Below are 24,152 nucleotides of genomic sequence, written 5' to 3' on the forward strand. Positions count from 1 at the left end.
CTCTTCCTCTCACTCTTTTCCAATACCTCATTTACTTTTTTCCAGCCCTGTTTTCTCCTATCAGTGAACAGAGCAATCCCAATTTCTATGGTGAACTGGTAAGAAACGATGGTAGAGGCTTTTTCGCCTTGTAAGAAAATTGTTATAGTGGTGTGAGTATACCATTTAATTAGGGTGAGGCTCCTCAGTTCGGATAAGTAGATAGGAGGGTTTTTTTAGCACTACTTTCCGTTTTATTTTATTTTTTATTTACTCATTAGTTTCTGTGCTCTGTAGCCTCCATTTTTTCTTCGGTGTCTTGTCTACATTTGATAAATTGAAGAGCTTTTAAAGCCCTTGAGAATTTATTTAGGTTTACTTCTGTACCGGTGTTCCGCGTAAATAAATTTAAAGCACAGTTTCGTTAAAAATAGGGGGGGAAAAACGTTTGCAGTTTAGGTAGGTAGAAAAGTAAAGAGAATTAGAGAATGTCAGACATGTGAGTACGTTTTCTAAATTCTTACTTTTGGGAATTTCGAGATTGAAGTATATTGAATTATTTTCCGATTTTGGTCTCCGAGAGTTTATGGATTACTCGATTTACCATTTAAGACATAAACTGGGGTCAGAATAGGAAAAATCGAAATAAGATTTCATCATATATAATTTATTTTTTATTGATCATAATAGTACAGTTTATTACGTAGAATTAATCAAAAAGCATATCACTCTAAACTAAAACTAAACATATAAGCTAAAAAAAAAGAAAGAAAGAAATCTGAAAATGTGTCTATTACTAATTTAGATTTAATACAAAGGATAATAGAGCAACTGAGATATTTTTTTTTTCTAATTTACCTGCATATACATAAGAAACATATTTTTTTTGTTTTGTTTTAATTTCTCAATGTATTTCTTTTCAATTAATTTACTTTAAATGAAATAATAATTCTCAGTGAATAATAATAAGAAAAAAAACCCTGCAAAATTCAATTTGTTTCATTTTATTATTATTTATTATGATTATATCATTCATTATTTTACTTAAATAATCTGGTTTGTAATATTAATAAGCATAGATATAGATGCGAACAAGACATAAAATGCAGACAATAATTGGAGAAATAAAATTCCTAGTAATAAAATCAATTTTTTAAAATAAAATTCTGATAAAATAAGGATACGGTTTTCAAAAGAAAAGAGAGATTGTTTCCAAATTCTATTGAGATTTCTAGATCCAAAAGAAATAAATATTTCTTAAGTATTGACAGTCTTAACTTTTTTTTTCAAAAATAGGTGACAATAATTTTAATAGATTTTTTATATACTTTAGAGGCTTTATTTTGTATAATCTCTTAAATAATGTCCACCTTCTTTCATTTAAAATTGTGAAGCAAGTTATAAAAACTTTTATATTAAATAAATTCTATTATAAATATAATCACGAATGAAGAAATTATATGATTAGAGAAATTATAAATTTTATGGATTTGTAATTTTTCCATTTATAATAATGGCAGCAAAAATAAATTTAAAAAATAAAGTAAAAAATCAATACAGATTTCTGAGTGCATGCATTGATTTACAGCATTTGTTTCATCTACAGTTAATTTATTGCTAAAAAGGGAATAAATGCTTAACTTTTCATGTAGCTTTTCATGTAGTTTCGAATTCGAAGAGTTCAAAAAGCATATGCAAATTTTTTCAGTTATTTTAATTAAGGTTAGTTTTCTCTGGGTTAAAACTATCCGTGAATGACAATTTCAGACGCATTGCTATTTATATATTCATTGGTTGATTAGCAAGAAAAAACTCCAAATTCATACCAAAAGAAAATAATGCAAAAAAAGAATAACTCTCATATCTACAGATTATCTTGGAATCTTCTTTTGAATCAAATCTACGAATATAAAATATGCTAAGTTTTTAAATAAAGAAACACTCCAAAACAAGGGTTAGCAAGTAATGAAACACATCTTGAAATATAAACTACCCTTTCTCTTTGAACATTTTGTGATAACTTTAGTCATGAAAAAGAAACTGCTCAAATACTAGAAAAAGTCCAGCTGTAGTTCCTAACATAAAACACATGCCTTAAGTGGGAGGTTTAAGAGAATAAAAAGTGTATCTTTTAATGCAACATGCCATCTATTTTCCCGTACGAGGGAAAAAAGATACAAAATTGCTATGCAGGGAATTTATGGTACATTTTATTACGGAATGCTTTTATCACGAACAACCTATTTCCTGATAAAAGGGAAAAAATAAAATAAACGAGAAAAGGCGTGGGAGGTTGGAATCATATCACACAGCCATAAGTGATAACCTCTTTAACGAGTCAAGATACCAAGAGTGGACCGACGATAAAAATAAATATCTGATAAACTCTTTTGCATTTGTGTTGTGGTATCTTGGATGACTATGAAAATAGCACACCTAATTCGCGGTCGCATGAAATGAGTCTAAAGAAGAAAAACCCTGAAAAATGAGAGAGAAAAAAGGATGCAAGAGTACGAAGAAGTGCTTTACGCTGATTGGCTGCTCGGGATGGATCAATATCTACTAACTTACCTTAGCTAGTGCCTGCTCATAGTTCTAGAGGGATGGGGTGGGAGATAGGGTAGAGGTTGGGGGGGGTGCATGAAAATGCTAGGATCTGTTGCGAACGTTAATAGAAATGGTAATGAGCAAAGAGTGGCAATCGGTAGAAGGGTGTTTGTGAGGGTGGGAAGATGAAAAAGAATTTTTTAGGGTGGGATATTTTTTTGTCTCTTTTGTAGCTTTCATTGTTTTCTATTGTTAAGTTATATTCCTTTGGTGGTGTTTTTCTTGGCGTGCGTTGTTTTAGCCTCTTTTGTTCTTTCTTTCTATCTGTCTTCCCTATTTTTTTTGTTCATTATTTTGTTTCCCTTCTTTTGTGAGAGAAAATTGATCTTATTATTTTTTATGGAGTCTGAAGTGACAGAGGAATTTTCTTGAGTGAGACTGAGCATTTCTTCTTCCTTTTTTTTTTTTATCTGAGTGTTATTTTTTTCGGTGGGGTGGGGTGAAGGCGGAATTTAGAACTTTTAATTTAATCAAAAATTGAAAAAAAAAATCACTTTTTGCGAAATTTTCGAAACTAATTAAATATGTGAATTAATGAATAGAGATACTTTCAGAGAAATGTCGAAATGAACGGAAGTTAACTTAAAATTTATTCTCATGAGTTTTAAACCTTCGAATGCTAAAAAACTTCAAAATTGCATTTGATCTGAAATTTTCAAAAATGGCTCTTTTTTTACAAGAAAACTGTTGTAATCGTAAAATTTGGGAAGGGAAGGTCATCCATATTCCACTCAATATGTAAATATGAAATGAAACGTAAAATTGAATTTGAAAATTTATCAAAAGAAAGCATTGGAAGATTGGAAGAAGATGATTTTTATTCTTAACAAAAATCAGCTTCTTCAGCCAATTGCATAAATGATATTTAGAATTTCTTAATGCTATTTTAACTTCAACTTTTTTTGTAAAATTAAATAATAATTTGCGCCGTGATCGTTATTTCTGTATCGAACTGTCCTTATTCTTTTTTCTTATGAACCCTGATTGTATTCCTCCACATTGCTATTTTTTTTAAATGTACTTCAAAGAGTTTTTATAAAATTATTGCACTTTAAAATCTTTAAAATTAATCCATATATCGAATTTTATATACATAGGTACATATAAAGACTCTTTTAAGGGATACTGAGAGTAAAAACTCTCACCGAAAAAAAAACATTTTTTTCAGATATTTTTCATATTTTTGAAATATTGTGAAATAAAATGTCAAAAAATCAATGCTCGTTGGGCACTTTAAGTATTTATTTTTATTAAACATGTTGTAACATTTAAGAGGCAGTTAAATAGGAAAATTTCAGCCCTTCAAATTATGCTAAAATAGAGTATCCTTATATATAATTTAAGCATCAAAGTGATAAGTATATCATTTAAATATAAGTATTTTCAACTCTTAATACATATATGATGCTAAAATAAGAAATCTACATTTATTATAGCATGTAATTTCACATTGGAAATAGAAATTATTTCATTTTAGTTTCATTTCTTACTTCTGTTATAAATATTTTTCCATAATTAATCTTGCTCAAATTTTCTGTAATGCGAAATGAACAAATCAAAAGCAATATCATTTTTTCCAATAAATTACAGTGTCTTCTCCCCAGTTTTTTTTTTTTTAATAAAAATTTTAAACTTTCTGCAATAATTCCTTAATAAAAATTAGTTTCATGGCTATCAGGCACAGGTAAATATTTGGATGATCTTTAAGCTAATAGTGAAAAGATCTTCCAGGAATTCAGAATTTATGGGAATTGTCTGTCAAGGACACTTCATGGTAGTTAAAATAATTAAACTTATGAAGGACAAATTTTAAAATGAGATTCGCGTATAGCTTTCATCCAGAAGCAAAATACATTGTTCAGCGATCGTCCTATCACTTTTCTTTCAGAATTTTCAAATTTGCAGTCATAATTCATTGGGCTATAACGGACATTCCATGGCATGCAGCACATATAAATACTTATATGCTCTTAAAAGTAATAAAGAAAATGCCTTTATAGTAGTCTGAAATTTATGGGAATTGTCTATCAAGGACGCTTCATAGTAACCGAAGTAATTAAACCTGATAGCTTGCTCATCTATAGCTTGCATCCAGAAGTAAAATACATTGTTCAGCGATCGTCGCATCAGTTTTCTTTCATAATTTTCAAATTTTCTACCATAATTCATTGGAAAAAAAGAGTTCCATTCGCATCTAACACATATAAGTACTTAGATGCTATTAAAAGCAATAAGTAAAATGCCTTCATAGTAGTCCGAAATTTATGAGGATTGTCTGTCAAAGATACTTCTTGATAGTCCAATTAGTAAACTTGAGAAGGACAAATTTTAAAATAAGTCTCGTCTATGGCTTGCATCCAGAACCAAAATGCATTGTTCAGTGATCGTCAATATCAGTTTTCTTTCAGAATTTTCAAATTTTTTGCCATAATTCATTCGGATAAAACGGGCATGTCATTGGCAACCAGCACATATAAATACTTAGAGGCTATTAGAAGCAATAAGGAAAATGCCTTCATAGTAGCCTGAAATTTATAAGAATTGTCTGTCAAGAGGATATTATGATAATCCAAGTAATTAAACCTGAGAAAGATAAATTTTAAAATGACGCGCCTATAGCTTGAATCCAGAAGTAAAACACATTGTTCAGCGATCGTCGCATCAATTTTCTTTCAGAATTTTCAAAATTTCTGTCTGGCATCCATTCTATTTTCCATTGGCATCCAGCACATATAAATACTTAGATGCTCTTAAAAGTAAAAAGGAAAAATGCCTTCATAGTAGCCTGAAATTTATGAGAATTGTCTGTCAAGGACACTTCATGGTAGCCAAAGTAATTAATCCTGAGACGGACAAATTCTAAAATAGAACTGCATCCAGAGGCAAAATAAACTTTTCTGAGGGAGGAGGAGCATTGATTGATTGTGGTCCAATCTGAAATGGTCATTCGGTTGAAGGGCTCGCATCGATCATCCAAAAACTTTCTTGCGGTGGGCATAGACTTTCCAAAACTCAGTTTTTATTCGATGTGGACATTATTTATCACAGCGGCTGTCAAAAGATTTTGTCGTGCGCGCCCGTTATGGAAAAACTTCTCAGCCGTTTACAGTGCTTGCAACGAGTAATAAGTTCCATCCATAAAATACAAATTTTCAGAAACTGCGAAGTGAATATTTTATGGATGAATAAAAATGATGCCTCGAGTTTCCGAACGTTCCCCCTTCCCTTCATTCCTTCAGTATATGAAATATTAGAATTCGGTCCTGTTGCTGGAATATTTGCTAGATGTAGATCAAGTTTTCGATCATGTTTCGAATGAATACCTATAAATTTACTCTTCGATTGCGAAATAAATGTGAAACCATTGCCACATTTTTTAAATGGGTTATAAAAGTTTTAAATGGATTAATATTTTTTTTAAATGCAAATAACATATGAAAGTTCTAATTCAAGGGCATCAATTAGACAGTAAGAAAAAAGTTTAACTCTAAGAAAGCCTATTAAAATGAATTAAAAGCATGAAGAATTCTTTCAACAATTTTTTGAATTTTCCTTTAAACCATCAACAAGCCCCCTTATTTTTCATTTGACATGCAAGAAATTTTTCGTACAAAATAATTTAATAAAATTGTTTTTAATTACTTTACATTTTCCTTTAAAGATTGTTTCAGATCTTTCTCGGTTACTTTTCATGATTTAGGATCGCTCATATTTAACCCGTAACTGGAAACATGAATTTCCTAGCGCGGGCAGAGACATGGAATCAAAATGACTCCATTGTTATTTTATTTTATTTTTTTCTTTTGTAAACAGAATTGGAATTTATTTTGGAAACACAATACATTCTAGAAATCATGTAGTTACCAAAACTATTAAAAATGTTAAATATTATGATGTTAATGTTGGAAAAATGTTATAAGAAAAGCCTAAACAATCTTTTTAATGAATATTTACTTCGTTTAGATATTAAGGAATCACAGTAATGTTAATAACAGTTATGACTTATATAACAAACAATATTTTAAAATATTGTTTTAAAAATATGTCTTTATTCTTTTTCCATTAGTTAAATTAAAAGCAGTTTCAGAGATGTGGAGTCAATGCCTCCCTAAATAACAACAAGAACTTCGAAAAAGAATAACTTGGTTATAAGCACGTGTTTATGCTTAGGCTTTTGCCAACATACTGCTGAAAGAACAATTTGAAGGTACTGAGGAGATGATTCTATTCAAGGACAAAATACCACATGATAATCAGGGCTACTGAACAGCGCTGAGTCATTTTGACTCTCGTCCCCAGTTACGGGTTAAACATCTAATTAAAAAAAGTGATTGAATTTCTTATTATTACTTCTTGAACTTGAAGAAAACGAATTTTGTCTTACTTGAAACAATGTGAAAATATAGGTATCTTATGCACTCCACTTCAAGTGCTGTTAAAGGCTTATATACACACATTTTTAAATGTGGAAATAAAGAAACTGCGTATTATGAAATACCTTGACTTGTTTTTAATATTTCTTAAAAATCAAAATTTCACCGATGTATGAACATGAAATATGGGACATTTAGAAAAATTCATTAAGAAGAAATATGAATATATTTTATATAACTCACCAACGATGTTACCTTCATATATAGTATCACATTTAAGTATCACTTTTGTTGTTTCTACATTTATTCTTTGTGGTGGAAAAAAATGTCTGAAACATAACATCTATCGTGTCATCATACCTTTTTCAAATCCCAGTAGATTCACCCTTTAGATCATGTAACACCCTGATTACATCCTGGACAGGAACCATTGTCTTTCATCGGAAAAATGTCATTACGGAGTTAAGGAACAGATACTTTCTTTATTGCCTGCGCTTTTCTGGAGCTTTTAGTTCTGCCGAAGCTTTACCTCCTCCACCCCGTACCCTACCCCCATGATTTCCCCAGGGCACCGCGCAAAAAGTAAGCTAAATGTACAGAGCATGCTGCTTTTGTGCAACTAGAGCGATATTGGATTCTTCTACCATATCTGAAACTTGCAGACAATACACAACATTTTTTTCATACAAATTCATACAATTGCATGTTCCATTTTTTCCTGTATATATTATCAAAGTCTAATACTGATGAATGCTGCAGCTCATACGAAAGATCATCCTGACTTTTATAAATATTCTGTGCTTATATAATTTGTAAATATTATTGTTTAAATATTTTATTATATAAAAATAATTTTTCTATGATAAAACATGAAATTTTTAATTGTGATTGAAATTTCAAATCATAAGTCCACCTTGAATAGAATTAATATTTTGCTTATCATCTTTGCAATAATTCTTCCCAAAATGATGCTTATTTCATTAATCTTGCGCTGTCGTAAATATTTTGAATAAAGTGAATTTATATTTTAATATTCAGTTAAAAATATGTTGTATATATAAACTGATTTCTGTTTAAAAAATCGCGTATTTAATATTTATTGTAATATTTACAATATACGTTCTATCAATTTTTACACTGCAATGCTATCAACATCTAATAGCTGATCGAATTCTGTAGTCACATCCACTACATAAACAACATTTGACCTTTCCTGAAGGTCATTTGCCTGCCGTCTCTTATATTTCTTTGTCTTTAAGCTTGTTTAGAAATTACTATGCGTATATCTCTTTCTCTCAACCATTTTCCGGTTTCTCTTTATGGTATATGTTAATACACAGAACATATGATATATCTCATGATAATATGATAATACACATAGCAAATGATAACTCCTACGATAATATGATAATACATATGGCAAATGATAACTCCTACGATAATATGATAATAAACATAGCAAATGATAACTCCTATGATAATATGATAATAAACATAGCAAATGATAACTCCTATGATAATATGATAATACACATAACACATTATATTACCCTTTACATATAATATAACCCCTATTACATTTATAGCGAAGACGATTCATCTTTTACTTAGAAGTTACTAGATGCATATATCTTTCTGTCATCCATTTACCGGTTTCTCTTTGTGCAATAAGATAATGCACATAACATATGATAATTCCTATGATAGTACACATAACATATGATAACCCCTATGGTAATATGATAATACTCATAACATGATAACTCATATGATAGTATATATAACATATGGTAACCCCTATGATAATACACATAACATATGGTAACCCTTGCGATAATATGATAATACACATAACATATTACATGATCCCTTATATTATATAACTCCTATTATATTTATAGAGAAGATGAACAGAGAGATGATCTTAAAGATTCATCTTTAAGATCCAATTTACACATTGACAAATCGCTAGTCACAAAGGGAAACTCCGTTTTATGGCTTTAAAACAACATGTCATCACCAATCGAGAGCCTGACGTTCAATAAAAGCCCATGCGTAGAACGTGAAAAAGAAGAAACACTGGCAAGAGGGTTATGCAGCCATAAAATCATTATTCGTTATCCTAACTTTTTACGTATGCGAGATTTTGTTGTGGGCACATAGCTTCCTGTTGAGCCATTATGCACTGCCGTGTAAAAATCAAGCAGACTAGACTAGTTCTTAAAGAGCATCAGAATCCTATTAAAATAATAAAACAATCTGATTTTATCTATTGGAAAAATATAATTTTGTCTATTTTTCAAATAGGCCAAAGCTAAAAATTATCTTTATGACATCCTCCATTCATTTTTTTGGCTTCGTAAAAGATTTCCAGAAAAATCAGGAAAGCATAAAATAAAAAAAAAACATTAAAAAAATTATAACATAAATAAAAACATAATTAGGTGCAAAATCAAAAGAAAAAATAACGAACCCCTCCGTTCTTTCACTCTATTCATTTGTTTCAGAAATATAATATGAAGAGTAAAGAACTGTGTACAGAAAAATGTTAAAAAAAAATATTTGCAATAATTTGCAAAATTATGTGTACACCAAAAACAGATTTTTCAAAGAAAAAAAAATCTCGAAATTTCTCAAATAAAGAAAACGTTCATTTGAAGGTTCAAATAGGGACTTTCCTAATCTCTCATCGAAATAAACAATGGCAATTAGGAAATTCATACTGTTAAAGAAATATTATCAAGATCAGAAACATATGTGTTCCGGGCCTTTTTTTTATCCTATTTACAAATATACTGAAAAAAATATTATTTTATTTGAAGTTAGTACCAATAGAACTTAATTGTAGTAAGAGCAGTACAGAAGATGTATCCAGTATTCTTCTAATTGACGAAAGTACAATCAATGCAAGGTTTTTACAGGGCAATATATCAGCTGGTCTCTACTTGTAGCCGGAATACCTTTCGTCCTCCCGGGATGGTATCGAGTGGAGATAGGACGAAAACTAATCTGAATTCCGACCGATGCACCGTTTAGAATCTTGTCTGGTATCCCCAATTCGCATTTAACAGTTCTGATTCTACCGTAAATGGGTTTGTGTTACCTACTGCAAATTCAGCACCTAATAGACTCGTTGACGTTGTACTGAGTCAGATAGGAATAATGAGATTGGAACTAGTTCCGATTGTCTCGTCTAAATTAGTTTCCAGCACCTGATGCTCTGGGGCATTCATTGTCCAATTTGGGTAAATAAGGTGAATTCTTTCGTGTGAATCCTTTATCTACCTTGGTCATAGCTTTTTAAGCAAATGAAATCAGCATTACAGCAGAGAAGTAGCCAGGTATTTTATTTTGATTCATACTTACTTTAAGAAATATTTTGTGTACATTTCTTAACATAGGTGAATAATAGGATTGAGGTAGCATGCGCTTGGTTTAATTGAAATCTCAAGATGCATTCAAAGGAAAAAGGGAATATTTTAAAATTCAGAAAAAAGAACATTTACTAAAGGATTACATTAAATAAATTATTGTCTTCTGAATATTTGTAATTAGAATGGATTTTTAACTGGATACGAGCAAACCAATATCAACATTTACGCAATTTTTTATCAAGCCTCTGATATATTTATTTGAACAATTTTTTATAATAAATTTTGCACTGGTTCAGAGATTTAAGTATTACATTTCTTAGGAATACATTATTTTTTTTTTAATTTTTTTTTTTTTGTTTCTTATGGCACTTGCCACAGACAAGCCCGCTGTTCAAAGACAGCCGATTTAAGCCTAAAGGGGAACGCCTCTTGTTTTTATCGTAGAGCCATCTTCGGCCAAGAGTGCGACTTGACTACTCACGCATCACTCATTCGTTTGCACAACCCCTTTTTACAGGAGAGCACTCATCTCACAGATAGAACAGGAAGAACAACCATGCCCAAACCAGGACTCGAACCCGGGACGGCCAGATCACGAGGAAGACGCGATATCCTTATGCCAGGACGGCGGCTTTTTTTTAATTTTTTAAACAAGAAAAAGATTCTTATTTGCTAGAAGGAAGGAAATAACCCTAATAATATTTCCGATTGATATCTGCTGGTGAAAGACTAGTAATATAGTCTGCTTTAAATTCGAATCATTGTGCACTTGAAAAAAAAAATCCACAAGAACTGTCAACAATGCAATTAGGAATCATGCACGTAATGTTCATTGAAATTAAACTTCTTCTTATATGCATGATGTGGAAGTAAGTAAATAGTCATCGTGATGCTGTTTACACCATTTACAAAGTCTATTAGCACTCTTCCACGATATCTCTGCGATGACTGATTTTCTGAGTGCTGTAAGGTATTGTGAAGATACCATAACAACATAATTGGGACTTTGATGTTTATAAGGACGAAATCTAAAGTTAATCTGAAATCTTGATGCTGAAAAGAGGGATAAAGTATATTTTTTAATTTAAGAGTTTTAAGGCGCGATTGTGTTTTTAATTTTTTTTCTATTATTTATCTAGCAGGAAATTTCGATACAATATCAATAATTATATTGGAAAGTTTCATAAAATCTTTTATTGTAAATGAATATGCTTGGTAAATCAATGGAAACGGAAATTACAAATAAGGAAAAAGATTTATAAAAAATCATTAAAACAGCCGCCCCTATTCAATTATTATCTTACTGCAATTAAGGGAATAATGTATTGCCGAAGTTCGCTAATTAGAAAAAGAAGCAAATAGTTCTTTTATTTAAAAAAAAATCTGTATATAGATTCATCCAGTCATAATAATATGTATAAGCAAATATTTCAAGAAATTAATATGAATTTGGGTGGTATTCGTAAAAAATATTTGTTTTGAAGGTCCCCGTTACAATAAATAAAAGGCATTTTATGAATAATTTTCTTAATTGTTAGCATAAATAATTACTTTAATTTAATTACAGTATATTCTTTTAATTTTTAAATCCGCCAAAATATATAGAAAATAAGAAGATGACTCCACAATGTTTAAAAAAAAATCTTATTACACAATTGAAATAAAAAAAATATTTCATAAGTATTTAGGAATTGTTAACTAATATCTAAAATATTTTATGCTTTATCATAAATGTTTTAGTTTAATTTGAGCATGATTTTTTCTTTTGTTTTTTTCTTCTATGCTTTTTCTGAGTTTCCATATAAAAGTTCCCCCCCCCCCCCAAAAAAAAATATATATATATATTCAACTATTTTCCTCATTTTATAAGATCCTTGTAAAAGGATATTTTTTCACAATACAAATAATCCACTTCAGTATGCTTGATTTTTTTAAAAAAATATTTTCTTAAAATAATATAACTTTGATATAAAAATACTCAGTGCAAGAGAGAGAGACGTCACCACGAAGTTAATCAACAGAATTCTAAAATTTTGCTGCAAAGAAAGAGTTAATCAAATAGACTCCAGTATGAAAATAAATTCCCTTTCCCAAATTCCTAATAAGAACTGGGAAATTCACTAAACACTTGATGAAACGCGGTAAAAAATTAGTGAACTCCTCCGCTCTCTTGCATATAATGAAAAAAAAAAATTAAAAAAAAAAAGAATTCCAAATTTCATCAACCTCAGAAATCTTCACCGAAATTCTCAAGAGAGTTCTCAGAAAGGAAAAAAAGAAAAAGTAAAACTTAGTCTTTCCCTTTAGCCGTGTGGAGAGCATAAACCGGAGAAAAGTGAAAGCCCGTTTCAGAAATTCAACGAAAGTAACATTTTCAGAAAGGGGGAAAAAAAAAAAAAGGTAAGGAAGACTAGCTAAATGTAAATGGAAAGAGATGAAAGGATGGATAGGTAGAATGCGTTCTAAAAACTTTGCATAGTACGAAGAAGCATACTTCGGTTTTTCTTTATATACATATCGATGAATTATTCTCAAAGCTTCGAGGGGATTTTTTTTCTTTAAGACTCCGTAACAAATGTTAGGAATTGTAGCTAGTAGAAAGAATTCCCATGTCTCCCTCAGTAAGCAAAAATTTTGCTGCGTCAATAATATGTATTCAAATGGTGAAGCGAAGATTTAATACGTAAGAAGAAGAGCAGTTTCAATACATTTTTCAAATTTGATGATGCTGAACCATATTACTATGATCTTTATGCTACAAAAGAGTTCGCAAAGTATGATATTCTTTGTACTTTACAAAACTTTTTTTTATTCTTATTTAAAATTAATATTTTTTAAAAAACTAGAAACATAGACAAGAAAGGTTATTATGTAATACTGCTATGATTTCAAATGTCCCATTTTGTAGCGTTATTTTAATGCAATTTCTTTTTATTTTGAAATATATTATTATTCTTTATACAAAAGAAGTGTTGGGAAAAATATGATAATCCTTCTAGAAAATACTGATTTGTTTTTATTTATTTTTAAATCAGCATTTCTTGAAAAATATGGGCATAATTTAGACGCCCAAAGAGTATCACGATATTTTTCATTATCATTATTCTATTCGATATTCTTTATATTACATTATACTACAGTAAGATACAACTTTGCAAAATATACCGCTTAGGTTTATTAGGTTTCCATTTGTTATTTTTATTAATCTTCGTACTTTTGAAACAGCCTGCTTTGTAAGAAATTTGTGATCCAAATAAAGGTGAATCATATTTCTTTTCTAAAAGAAATTTTTAGCAATTTCATTGTAAGTAATAATATAAGAAAGTAGATTAGTCATCCATATTAGTTGTCATTCAGTTTTTAATGAGGAACATATCTGTTGATATTTCTAAATTACGGTTGATAATATTTCTAAATTAGCTTCCAAGTGACACCAACATATGAAGTTTTATCCTCGTAAAACATTTGTAAAATTAAAAAAATGAGCCTTGATTCATTTAGGTTTTATTTGTTTACAACGAAATAACATAATAACAGACGAATGGGGACGAGATTAAATGAATCAGCCATGCCAGTTATCGCCTATTAACTCAGATCATAAAATTTTGCGAATTCGCCTTCAGACATCCAAGATAATGCAAAATATTTTAATTTGAACTTTAATATGATTTACATTTTTTTTATTCGAACACAATTTAGAAAAAAAAAAGCAAAAATAAAAGAAATAATCATGTACCTCTTGAGGAAGTAACTTGAATTGGTAACATATTTAAATATAGTCAAATACAGTTTAACAGGTACAAAATAATGTTATATTATGGAAGTTATTGAAATTATCAAACACTTGAGTAAAATGTTTTGTTTTTAGGCAAACTGCAGTAGAATAAAATTAAATGAGGTACATATAAAAATAGTAAAAGCATATTTTATAACTAAAATTTAAAATTTCTGAGTAAATTTTAGAAATAAGTGATTCATGGAAAGTTAGAAATTTTACAAAAAAATAATCCAAAGATATTTTTTTGAATATTTGGAGAGAAATGAAAAGAAAAATTACTAAATATGCCTTGATTTTCAAATTATACGACTTTAAAGCCTGGAAATTATTCTGTTTTTTTTTTTTTTTTAATACAATAGACAGTATCCGTTAGGTTTGTTTGTTTCTTATGGCACTTGCCACTGACAAGCCCACTGTTACGAAGACAGCGATTTAAGCCTGAGGGGGAACGTCTCTTATTTTTTATAGCAGCGCCAACTAGAGCCAAGAGTACGACTTTGCCACTCACGCATCACTCATTCGCTTGCACAACCCCTTTTTACAGGAGGGCACATTCACACATCTCACAGATAGAACAACAGAAGAACAACCATGCCCAAACCGGGACTCGAACCCGGGACGCCCAGATCACGGGGAAGACGCGCTACCCCTATGCCAGGACGCCGGCATCCGTTAGGTAACCTATTTATATCGAAAATTGATTTAGGTATAAGTTCTGGTTATTCTCTCCAAATATTCGAAACAATACCTTTGGATTTATTTATACAAAAAAGGTATAATTAAACATCATGCAACAAATAGGAACTTAGAAAATTCATAATTTCAGAGATAATAAGAGTGTTATTTTGGTACAAATTATATATGTATATTTATAACAAAAGATTCACAACATTTATGTATAACATAAAAAAAGCATGAGTCTACAATTGAAAAATATCTTATATTTAAATCTGTACAATAAAATAACGATGTTAAAAACAAATAATTTATCTACATGTTAAAAAACTGTTGAAGTATGTCTAAATATAACCGAAAGGCTAAAATTATATTGGAAATGGCAATTATCCCTTTTTTCTTTTACTGAAAGGGAATCAAACACATTCAAATAAATGATGAAAATATCTTTTGAAATTTTTAATTTTCAACAAAGTTTTCCAGAAAACTACATTTAATGCTTCGTATCTTTTATTCCATAAATTATGATCTGTTAATTTTATTGTGGCATTAATAATCTTAAAGTGGATAAATGATTTTTTTTAACTAACTTTGCTATTTTATATCATTATTTAGATAATTTTGAGGAAATACATCATTAAGAAATATATAAGTAGAATATAAAAAATAAAAAAAACATGTATTATGTGAGTTGCAAGGCTAATATTTTGTCTTATAACGTGGGAAAATAAAATTTTGTTCCTAAAACTAGTTGGATATTTTCTGGAAGGTGGGATTCAAACATTAACAGATCACTGTATTTTTTTTTTTTGTTTTAAAAAATTGCCACTTTGACTGGCCATATGTTTCAGAACCGAAAGTTCACTAGTTCCCATCCCTTTTGCCTGAAGCAACCCAAATAGACGAAAGATTATCTGCCGGAAATTTCATTTTCGTAATGGCGTTTGGGGAAGTACGAAAGTTTATCTTTCCCTTTTCTGTGTTCACCTCTTTCCCTTCTGAAGTGCTGCTTTTTTGAACTTCTGATAGGTTTGAAGGCATTAATCTTAAAATGTATAGGTACCACTTCAATCACTTCTTGATCAAGGGCCTTGGGATTTTTAGTTCTTATTTAGAAAATGTTCCATTACATTTAGAAAGTCTTAAAGTTACTTTTATTGCTAGTACAAGTTTTAAAATCAGTCAGGAAACTATAACAAATAGCGAACAACTTTTCCTGTGTGACTGAATCTAAGTTTTAATTAAATAATGCAGTCTGCTAGGAGTTTGACATGTTTCAGAATTACAAATAAAAATCCCAAACTTGAAGTGGAAACTTAACAAAGCTTAAGAGAAGTGGAAAAAGAAAAATCTCTATCCCAGAATCAAACTATTTATTTGAATAAATAATTAAATTGAAAATTTCAATACGAACTAAGAATGATACTGTTTATAGAAAAATGTGTACAAATCTGCATGAATTAATATTTTTTTAGATATTTTAACGAAAATTTTAATCAGCCTAATAAGCATTGAAATGTTTTACAACCGAAATCAAATACCATTTTATGAATTTGTATGCATTATTGAAAACATAACTGTGTATAGATTACTACAGAAAATTGAACTGAATTCAATCTAATAGTATAACAATCTATTTATTAAGCGATTTAATTTTGTAAAAATATAATATTCAAAACAATTATATTTAAATATATGCTCTTTGGATTTATTTGATTTGCATGTTAGTTTAAATGCATCTTATTTTGATGTAGATATATGTTTTAATTTAAAAGTACATAACATTTAAATCATGGTTAAATTCTATACGTGTTCACTTAAACGAAATTTAAGTAAAATTATTGAAAATTATATAATCTAAATTTATTCTTTTGAAAATTTTTAATGAAAAACATCCAAATTATATTATAGAATAAACAATTAAGATTTAATGGCAAGAAATTTAACTATTATATCAGCATTAAAGGAATAATTGAAAAGAACTTAATCTTTATTTTTGTAAGAAAAATCTATGTTTATTTTCTATTATAAAACACATTTTAAAAGCGTATTCAGTATCATTTCTGATACTGAAAAATTATAGTTTGAGTATTTAATAGTAATATTTAAATTCAAAATCTAGTAAAGACAATCAGGAAATGCATTTTATTTCTATTAAAACAGCCGACTATACATAATTTCATTAATGGTTGTTTTGAGTCTAAGAGTGTTAGCAAAATAAGTTGTGAGTGATATTAGAAATCTAATATATATTTTTATTACTAAGCAAGCTTATAATTTAAACTCTTTTTTCATGCTTTCGATATTTGTTTCGTAATATTTCACTTAACTGTATTCAATAATTTGAAAGGAAATATTATCTAAAGGTATTCAGACATTTTGAATCTGAAATCTCTGTTTTTTATTTTAAATTTAGGCAATGATTTGCTTTATAGTAATAAATCAATATATCTTAAAACTGGAAAAAAATATTTGTCAATACATCTTAAAGAAACTCCGTGATAGAATATTTATCGCTAAATTGATGAATTATCTGTATCTTTTCATTAGATTCTATGGATTGTATTCTGTTATATTTACCAAAATAATACTACAAAAATTGGAAACATTCTTTTCTTTTTAAAGAATTTCAAATATTTCATTTTGTATCATCCATATGATTTTGGGCATATAATTTTTTTGAAAAGAAAAATAACAAAACAGATTTAAAACTCCAGCTCGAATCACGGTAATGTGATAATATTTTAGATCTAATCTATTTGTTTTTATATTATATATAAAAATCTACTTTTGATTTAATAGCAGCAATAAAGAGTATATAAGGAATTAAATTAGTATCGTAGCATCATTCCTGTATTTTAAATCAGTCACTGAAGCAATAATAAAAATTGTTTTACAATATGCATAAAAATATTTTAAAAAATTTATTAAAATTAGAAAATTAATTGCATAGAAAGAAAAAAAAATACCCTAACTTTAAAATGTTGTAAAAAATTATTGTGTAAAAATAGGCTCTGAAGTTATTGAGAAGAATTTTTAATTTAAAAAATAAATTAAAAATCTTAATAAAATTTTGAAAAATCTCTTCTATAAGAATACCTATTAAGAGAAACCAATAATATGTCAAAGGTGGCAACTCTAAATTGAGTAGTCTGTTTTATAAAGCATTGGAAATAATTTGTTTTTATCATGTCTGCCTTAATTTACTATCCAAACCCTTAACATATCAAAATGCCTTGTTTTATTTTCTTTCTTATTAATAACAAGCCCTTGCTTTCATTAATATTTATTTCAAGATAGTTTAAATATTTTTTAACACTTTTAATACTTTCTTCATTTATACAGCAAGAAAAAATCTAAATTATTACGTAGTTCCTTTTCTTCATCAATGGTAAAAAAAAATGCACATGAAAATGTTTTATCGTTTTTGGGATATTGATAAACACATAAAAACTTACAATGTTTTAACTACATAGAATGTATTTAAGTTAAAGAAAATAATTTATATATTTACATTTTCAATGCAATAAAATTAAGTGCATTATATATATTTTTTAAGTGCCTTTCTTTTCCAAACATACTATTACTATGTTTCAAATATTTTATATTAAAAAATGACTTGAATATAAATGATGGCTTTAAAAAGTTTTTTCTTCTATCAAAACATAAAATCTTTTGTGTAAGGCTCCTCAACTATTGCAAGTAATTTCGCCCACTTATTTTTTCTAAAGTCAATATATTCTGCATGGTATGAATTTCAAAATATGTATATGTGGTTTCTTGTTTTTCAGTTTGAATAAATAAATTTTGTAAACGTATTATTGTATATACTGAAATGATATTTTTAAAGGTATCAGTGTGTTGTTTCACAGTTAATCAAAAGTGTGTATTTATTATGTCATTAATAATTAAATACGAATTTGTATGTTATTTCATTTTATATTAGATTTGCATTTGTATGAAATTAAGTTCCTTTAAAAATTATTATACACTTGCAGCAAAAAGAAATTTCGATATTTTAATTTTTTAGTTATTAAAACAATTAATTTTAGTAATAGCTTATATTTTGATAAAACATGAATTATTATCTCTGTATCCTTCTGTGTCTGTATTGTAAATCCAAAAATCTATTTCATACTTTGTGGAAATAGACTTTAGAATTCATACTTTGTAACAATTCATATTTATCTTACTTTACGATAGTCAATTTAAATTTCTTAGTTTTCTTGTTTTTATCGAAAAAAAAATTAAATTATGTTCTGAATATTTAAATACGTGTTGCTTATTTTAAAATTAAAATGAATTAACACCTTTCATCAGTTTTTTTTTATCTCAAATTACGTCAAACATTGTATTTTTCAATGATTTGTATTTTTATTGCAGTTTATTATTTTAATTATTTTAATATATTGTATTTTTTGTGATGATCATAAATTACCGAATTCTCTAAAAAATGAATGATGATGTGCTTCTTTAATTGATGTTTTTATTTTTATTCATTCTCATTTTATTGATGTCAAATTTTTTATATCATTAAAATATTATAATGATTTTTCTGTGCTATGCATATTTTATGAATAATGACTGAATGTAATGCTGTGATTTTTATGCGCATATTTTTAAAAAAGATTATGCTGTTTTGTTATTGATTGTTATATTTTATTTGTCCTTATCCTCCTTATTCTGGAGAAAAAAATAAAATGTATATATAATTTATTTATGAGCTAGACAAGCATGCCCAGTTAAATAAAATATAAGTAAAATAGAAGAAAGAGGATTAATTTATTTAATTTTTGTGACGAAAATGCACCTAACCATTATTTTTTCATCAACGAAATTTGATGATTTTCATCAAAATCGAATTAAATAGAAGATGGATTAAAAAATTGCTGATACTTTTTTGTAACTGATATTAACTACTTCAGTAATTCTTTTTTTTTTTGATACTGTGTTTTCTTTATTGAAAACATAGAGAATTTTCTATATTTTCTGATTTACATGGGATATTAAGTGAATAAACCTTTACAAATCAAGCAAGATTAAAACAATTTTTTCATAAAATTGAATTTTCTATAAGTAACAAGTTCCTTAACTATTTTTAAAAAGCTGTATTCTAAACACAGTTAACCGTATTCGTAAATTTTTTTTAAAAAAAACTAAATTTTTGTATTTTTAATACATATTTATATAAAACTATTCTAGTTTTTTTCCCAGACACACTGAAGCAAAAGCTTTGTTAAATGTTTTAAATATTTTAGTATGAAAATAAAAAGATTAAAAAAATTTTGTTGAGCTTTTCAGTTGCAAAAAAGTTTTTTTATTTTTAAAATAATAAATTGTTTTGGATTTTTAAATATTTTATTTTTTTATATATATTGCATTGAGGCTTCACGGAACAAATTGAAAAAAGAAAAGATTTTAAATAATTTTTTTTTTAATTTTGCACCCAATAACTGAAGTAGTTAATGGAAAATCATGTCTCTCATTTTGAATGTAAATAGGAAGGATAGAAGAATTGTTTTGCATTATTTTGCAGACAAACTCGAACAATATATTTTTTCCCCTTCTTAAAATGTTTTTGATGCTTTTTTCTTGTTTTTTTCTTTGCACCTTCAGGATGAAAAGAATCAAATTGTAGTGTCAAACATTTGGTTAAATCTGGTAAGTTGTTTCATTATAAAAAAGTGGAAACACACACAAAAACGACGAACCGAATTTTTAGCTAAACGCGAAAAAGCCAAATTGTTCCTTATTGCTATCACTATTAAATGTACGCAGAATGGATTGTGGAAAATATTTTGAATAACTTACACCTAATAAATATATTTGATTTGATTGTAAATTATTATTTCGTTATATGTATAAATAAATAAAGTATAAATAAACGAGATATTTTAACCATCATCCATTCTGTTAGTTTATAGAACCAGCTGTTACTTTAGTTCTTTCTCCTGTTGAGACCCAATATTCCACTATCCCTGTTTATTTATAATTTTTTGCGTTCCCTAATTACAGGCCTGCACAAGAGCAACTGTGTGCTTGATTTAAAAAAAAAAGTTTGTGTGTTTTGGAATGACTCTCTATTTTATATTCTTTTTTTCGTTTCCCCTCTTATAGGACGAAAAGAACCAACAAATTATTTCAAATATCTGGTTAAAATTGGTAAGTTTGAAATGATCGATACAACAGCTCAAAAGGAGGATAAAACAAGTTGAATTAATTGTTTTGCAGTAGGTCATTTCACGAAAGGTGATTTTTACAATCTGAGAATGAGTCTCAGATTCATTAAATATTACTTTTTTTTAAAAAAAATTTCTTGACAATTCGAGATATTTTTGAAATGTTAATTAAAGCGATGAAATTTCAACTTAATTTATCCTCTTGCTAAGCCTAATCCGGTCCTATCGTTATCAAATGCATGGTGGCATCCTAGTTTATTTTAGCCTCTTGCAAACCAGCTAACGTAAAAAAAAAAAAAAAAAAAAACGATTTTTCGGCATTTTAAATAATTAACGAGTACTATTTAAAAAAAATTAGGCATGAAAATTTTGCATGCTAGGGCAAATTTAGGGCCAAAAAAAATTCGCTAAGGATGCTTGAATTTAGCTTCTTGCCGATACGCTTTCAAATAAAATAATGAGAATTAGATAGATTCGAATTTGAAAGTCTTTTAAAAAACTTAGAAAATATAGTCATAATTATTAATGCATGAATTAATTCAGAGAAAACACGTAGCCAGCAACTTACACGTAGATACAGAGAAATTTTGCATGTGAAATTTTAAAATATATATATTAATAATGGTAATTACACTCTCGTAATAGAAGGTCCTTATCACATAAAGCATGAATGATAAAGATAATGCAATGAAACTTTGCATCAATGCATTTTGAGCTAAAATTAGTCCACAAAATTTAATCAATCAAATACATACATCATTGAGTAAAAAATTAATATATATACAATTATAACAAATTTTAGAAAGTAATCATGAAAGTACAAAATTATGTTCGTGTTTCGAATATTTCAACCGTAAATCCATATAAAAAGTTTGAATGAAAACTTTATATGCAAATACAAACATTTCTATAATTGCAATAATTACTTTGCTTTACTTTATATTAAAAGCATTTATTCTTGTTTAAGTTGCGCTTTCTGACAAACAATGAAAATTATTTTTTTCTCTATTCATATATATTTTCTAGTCATAATTTATCATAACAAAATCAATCTAAGATTTCAAACCACTTCCTACAAAAATTTAAAAACAGTTCAGTTAAAAATTAAATATATGTGCAAATATGACAAATTTTAGAAAGTAATCATGAAAGCACTGCACAAAATTATGTTTCGAACATTTCAGATAAATAAACGTAAAACAATATAAAAAGTTTGGATGAAAAATTTTATATGCAAATGCTAACATTTCTATAATTGCAGTAATTATTTTGTTTTTTTTATATTAAAAATATTCTAGTTTAATTTGTTATTTTTCTTACAAACAAGAAAATTATTGTTTTCTCTACTGATATAAATTTTCTAGTCGTAAATTATTACGACAGAATTAATTTCAGATTTCCAATCACTTCCCTTAAAAATTCAAAAACAGCTAAGTGAACAATTAAATATATATGCAAATTTGACAAATTTTAGAAAACCATCATGAAAATACTGTACATAATTATGTTCATGTTTTAAACATTTCAGATGATTAAACGTAAAACCAAATAAAAAGTTTGAATGAAAACTTTATATGCAAATGCTAACATTTCTATAATTTCAGTAATTAGTTTGCTTTTCTTTGAAGTGAAAACATTCTTGTTTAAATTGATTTTTTTTACAAACAATGAAAATTATTGTTTTTCCTACTCATATAAATTTTCTAGTCATAAATTATCGTAACAAAATTCATCCAAAAATTTAAACCACTTCCTATAAAAATTCGAAAACAGCTCAGTGAACAATTAAATATATGTCCAAATATGTCAAATTTCAGATGATAATCATGAAAGCACTATACAAAATTACGTTTCAAACACTGTAGCTATTTAACGTAAATTCATTTAAAAAATTTGAATGAGAACTTTATATACAAATGTCAGCATTTTTATAATAGCAATAATTACTTTGCTTTTTTGTATTAAAAATAATTTTGTTTAAATTTCGGGTTTTCTTACAAATATTGAAAATTATTGTTTTCATTACCCATATAAATTTTCTAATCTTAAATTATCATAACAAAAAATTAAACCACTTTCCATAAAAATTCGTGATCTTCTAAGTTAAAAATTAAATATATATTCAAATATGACAAATTTTAGAAAGCAATCATGGCAGCACTAAACATAATTATGTTCATACTTTGAACATTTCAGATGATTAAACGTAAAACCATCTAAAAAGTTTGAATGAAAACATTATATGCAAATGTTAGCATCCCTATAACAGCAAAAATTACTTTGCATTTCTTTGTAATAAAATATTTCTTTAAATTGTGGCTATTATTACAAACAAAGATTATTTTTTATTACAACATTATTTTTTTCTCTACTCATATAAACTTTCTAGTCGTAAATTATCATAACAAAATTAATTTAAAATTTGAAACCATTTTCCATAAAAATTTAAAAAAACCATTAAGTAAACAATTAAATATATATGCAAATTTGACAAAATTTAGAAAGCAACCATGAAAGCACTGTACAAAATTATGTTCATGTTTTGAACATTTTAGATATTAAACGAAAGAACATATAAAAATTTTGAACGGAAACTTTATATGCAAATGTTAGCATTTCTATAATTACAAAGTTTACTTTGCATTTCTTTATATTAACAGTATTTATTCTTGTTTAAATTATACTTTTATTATAAATAAAAACATTTTTGTTTTCTCTACTCATATAAATTTTCTAGTCATAAATTATCACAATAAAATTAATCTAAGATTTCAAACCACTTTCCATAAAAATTCAGAAATAACTAAGTGAGCTATTAAACCGTAAGAAAGAAATCAATAAAATGTTAATCCAGAAAAAAAAAATGAAACGTTTTTCCGTAATTCAAACTTTTAATTTTCATTTCAGAGGAGAAATTAAGAACTTATAATGATAAAAAAAAGAAATAAAGATGTACGGAATTAATTCAAACAAATGAAGAACAAACCGTTACGTCTGCAAATCGATATAAAGTGCTGCCATTTGGTTTCAAATTGGTCTTCATTGTCATTTCAAAAAAGCATGGTAAAGTTATGTACAACAAAACGAAATAAAGGAAGTGGTGTCCCTTTTAAGAGAAATGTAAAATGCATTAATGAACACGTTTCTTTTCATTTTCTAAATAAAAGCTTTTTCAATTGCACAAAAG

General features: G+C 27.6%; 1 protein-coding gene across 7 annotated transcripts in view; it reads left to right on the plus strand.

The window, feature by feature from the left end:
- Positions 1-24,152, plus strand: part of LOC129979840 (neuronal acetylcholine receptor subunit alpha-7-like) — a 484,828-nt gene that overhangs the window by 303,184 nt on the left and 157,492 nt on the right. For 4 of the 7 annotated variants that reach the window (XM_056090752.1, XM_056090754.1, XM_056090748.1 and 1 more), the window contains exon 3: positions 20,403-20,447. The exons of 1 other annotated variant lie outside the window; for it this stretch is intronic. In XM_056090752.1, coding sequence (XP_055946727.1) covers positions 20,403-20,447 — 45 coding nt within the window. Of the gene's footprint in view, positions 1-20,402; positions 20,448-20,903; positions 20,949-24,152 lie in introns of all 7 variants that reach the window. 2 more of the 7 variants (XM_056090749.1, XM_056090755.1) reach the window with 1 other exon arrangement.

The sequence above is a fragment of the Argiope bruennichi genome, chromosome 1 (genome assembly GCF_947563725.1).
Source record: "Argiope bruennichi chromosome 1, qqArgBrue1.1, whole genome shotgun sequence".
In the NCBI taxonomy this organism is placed as follows: Eukaryota; Metazoa; Arthropoda; class Arachnida; order Araneae; family Araneidae; genus Argiope; species Argiope bruennichi.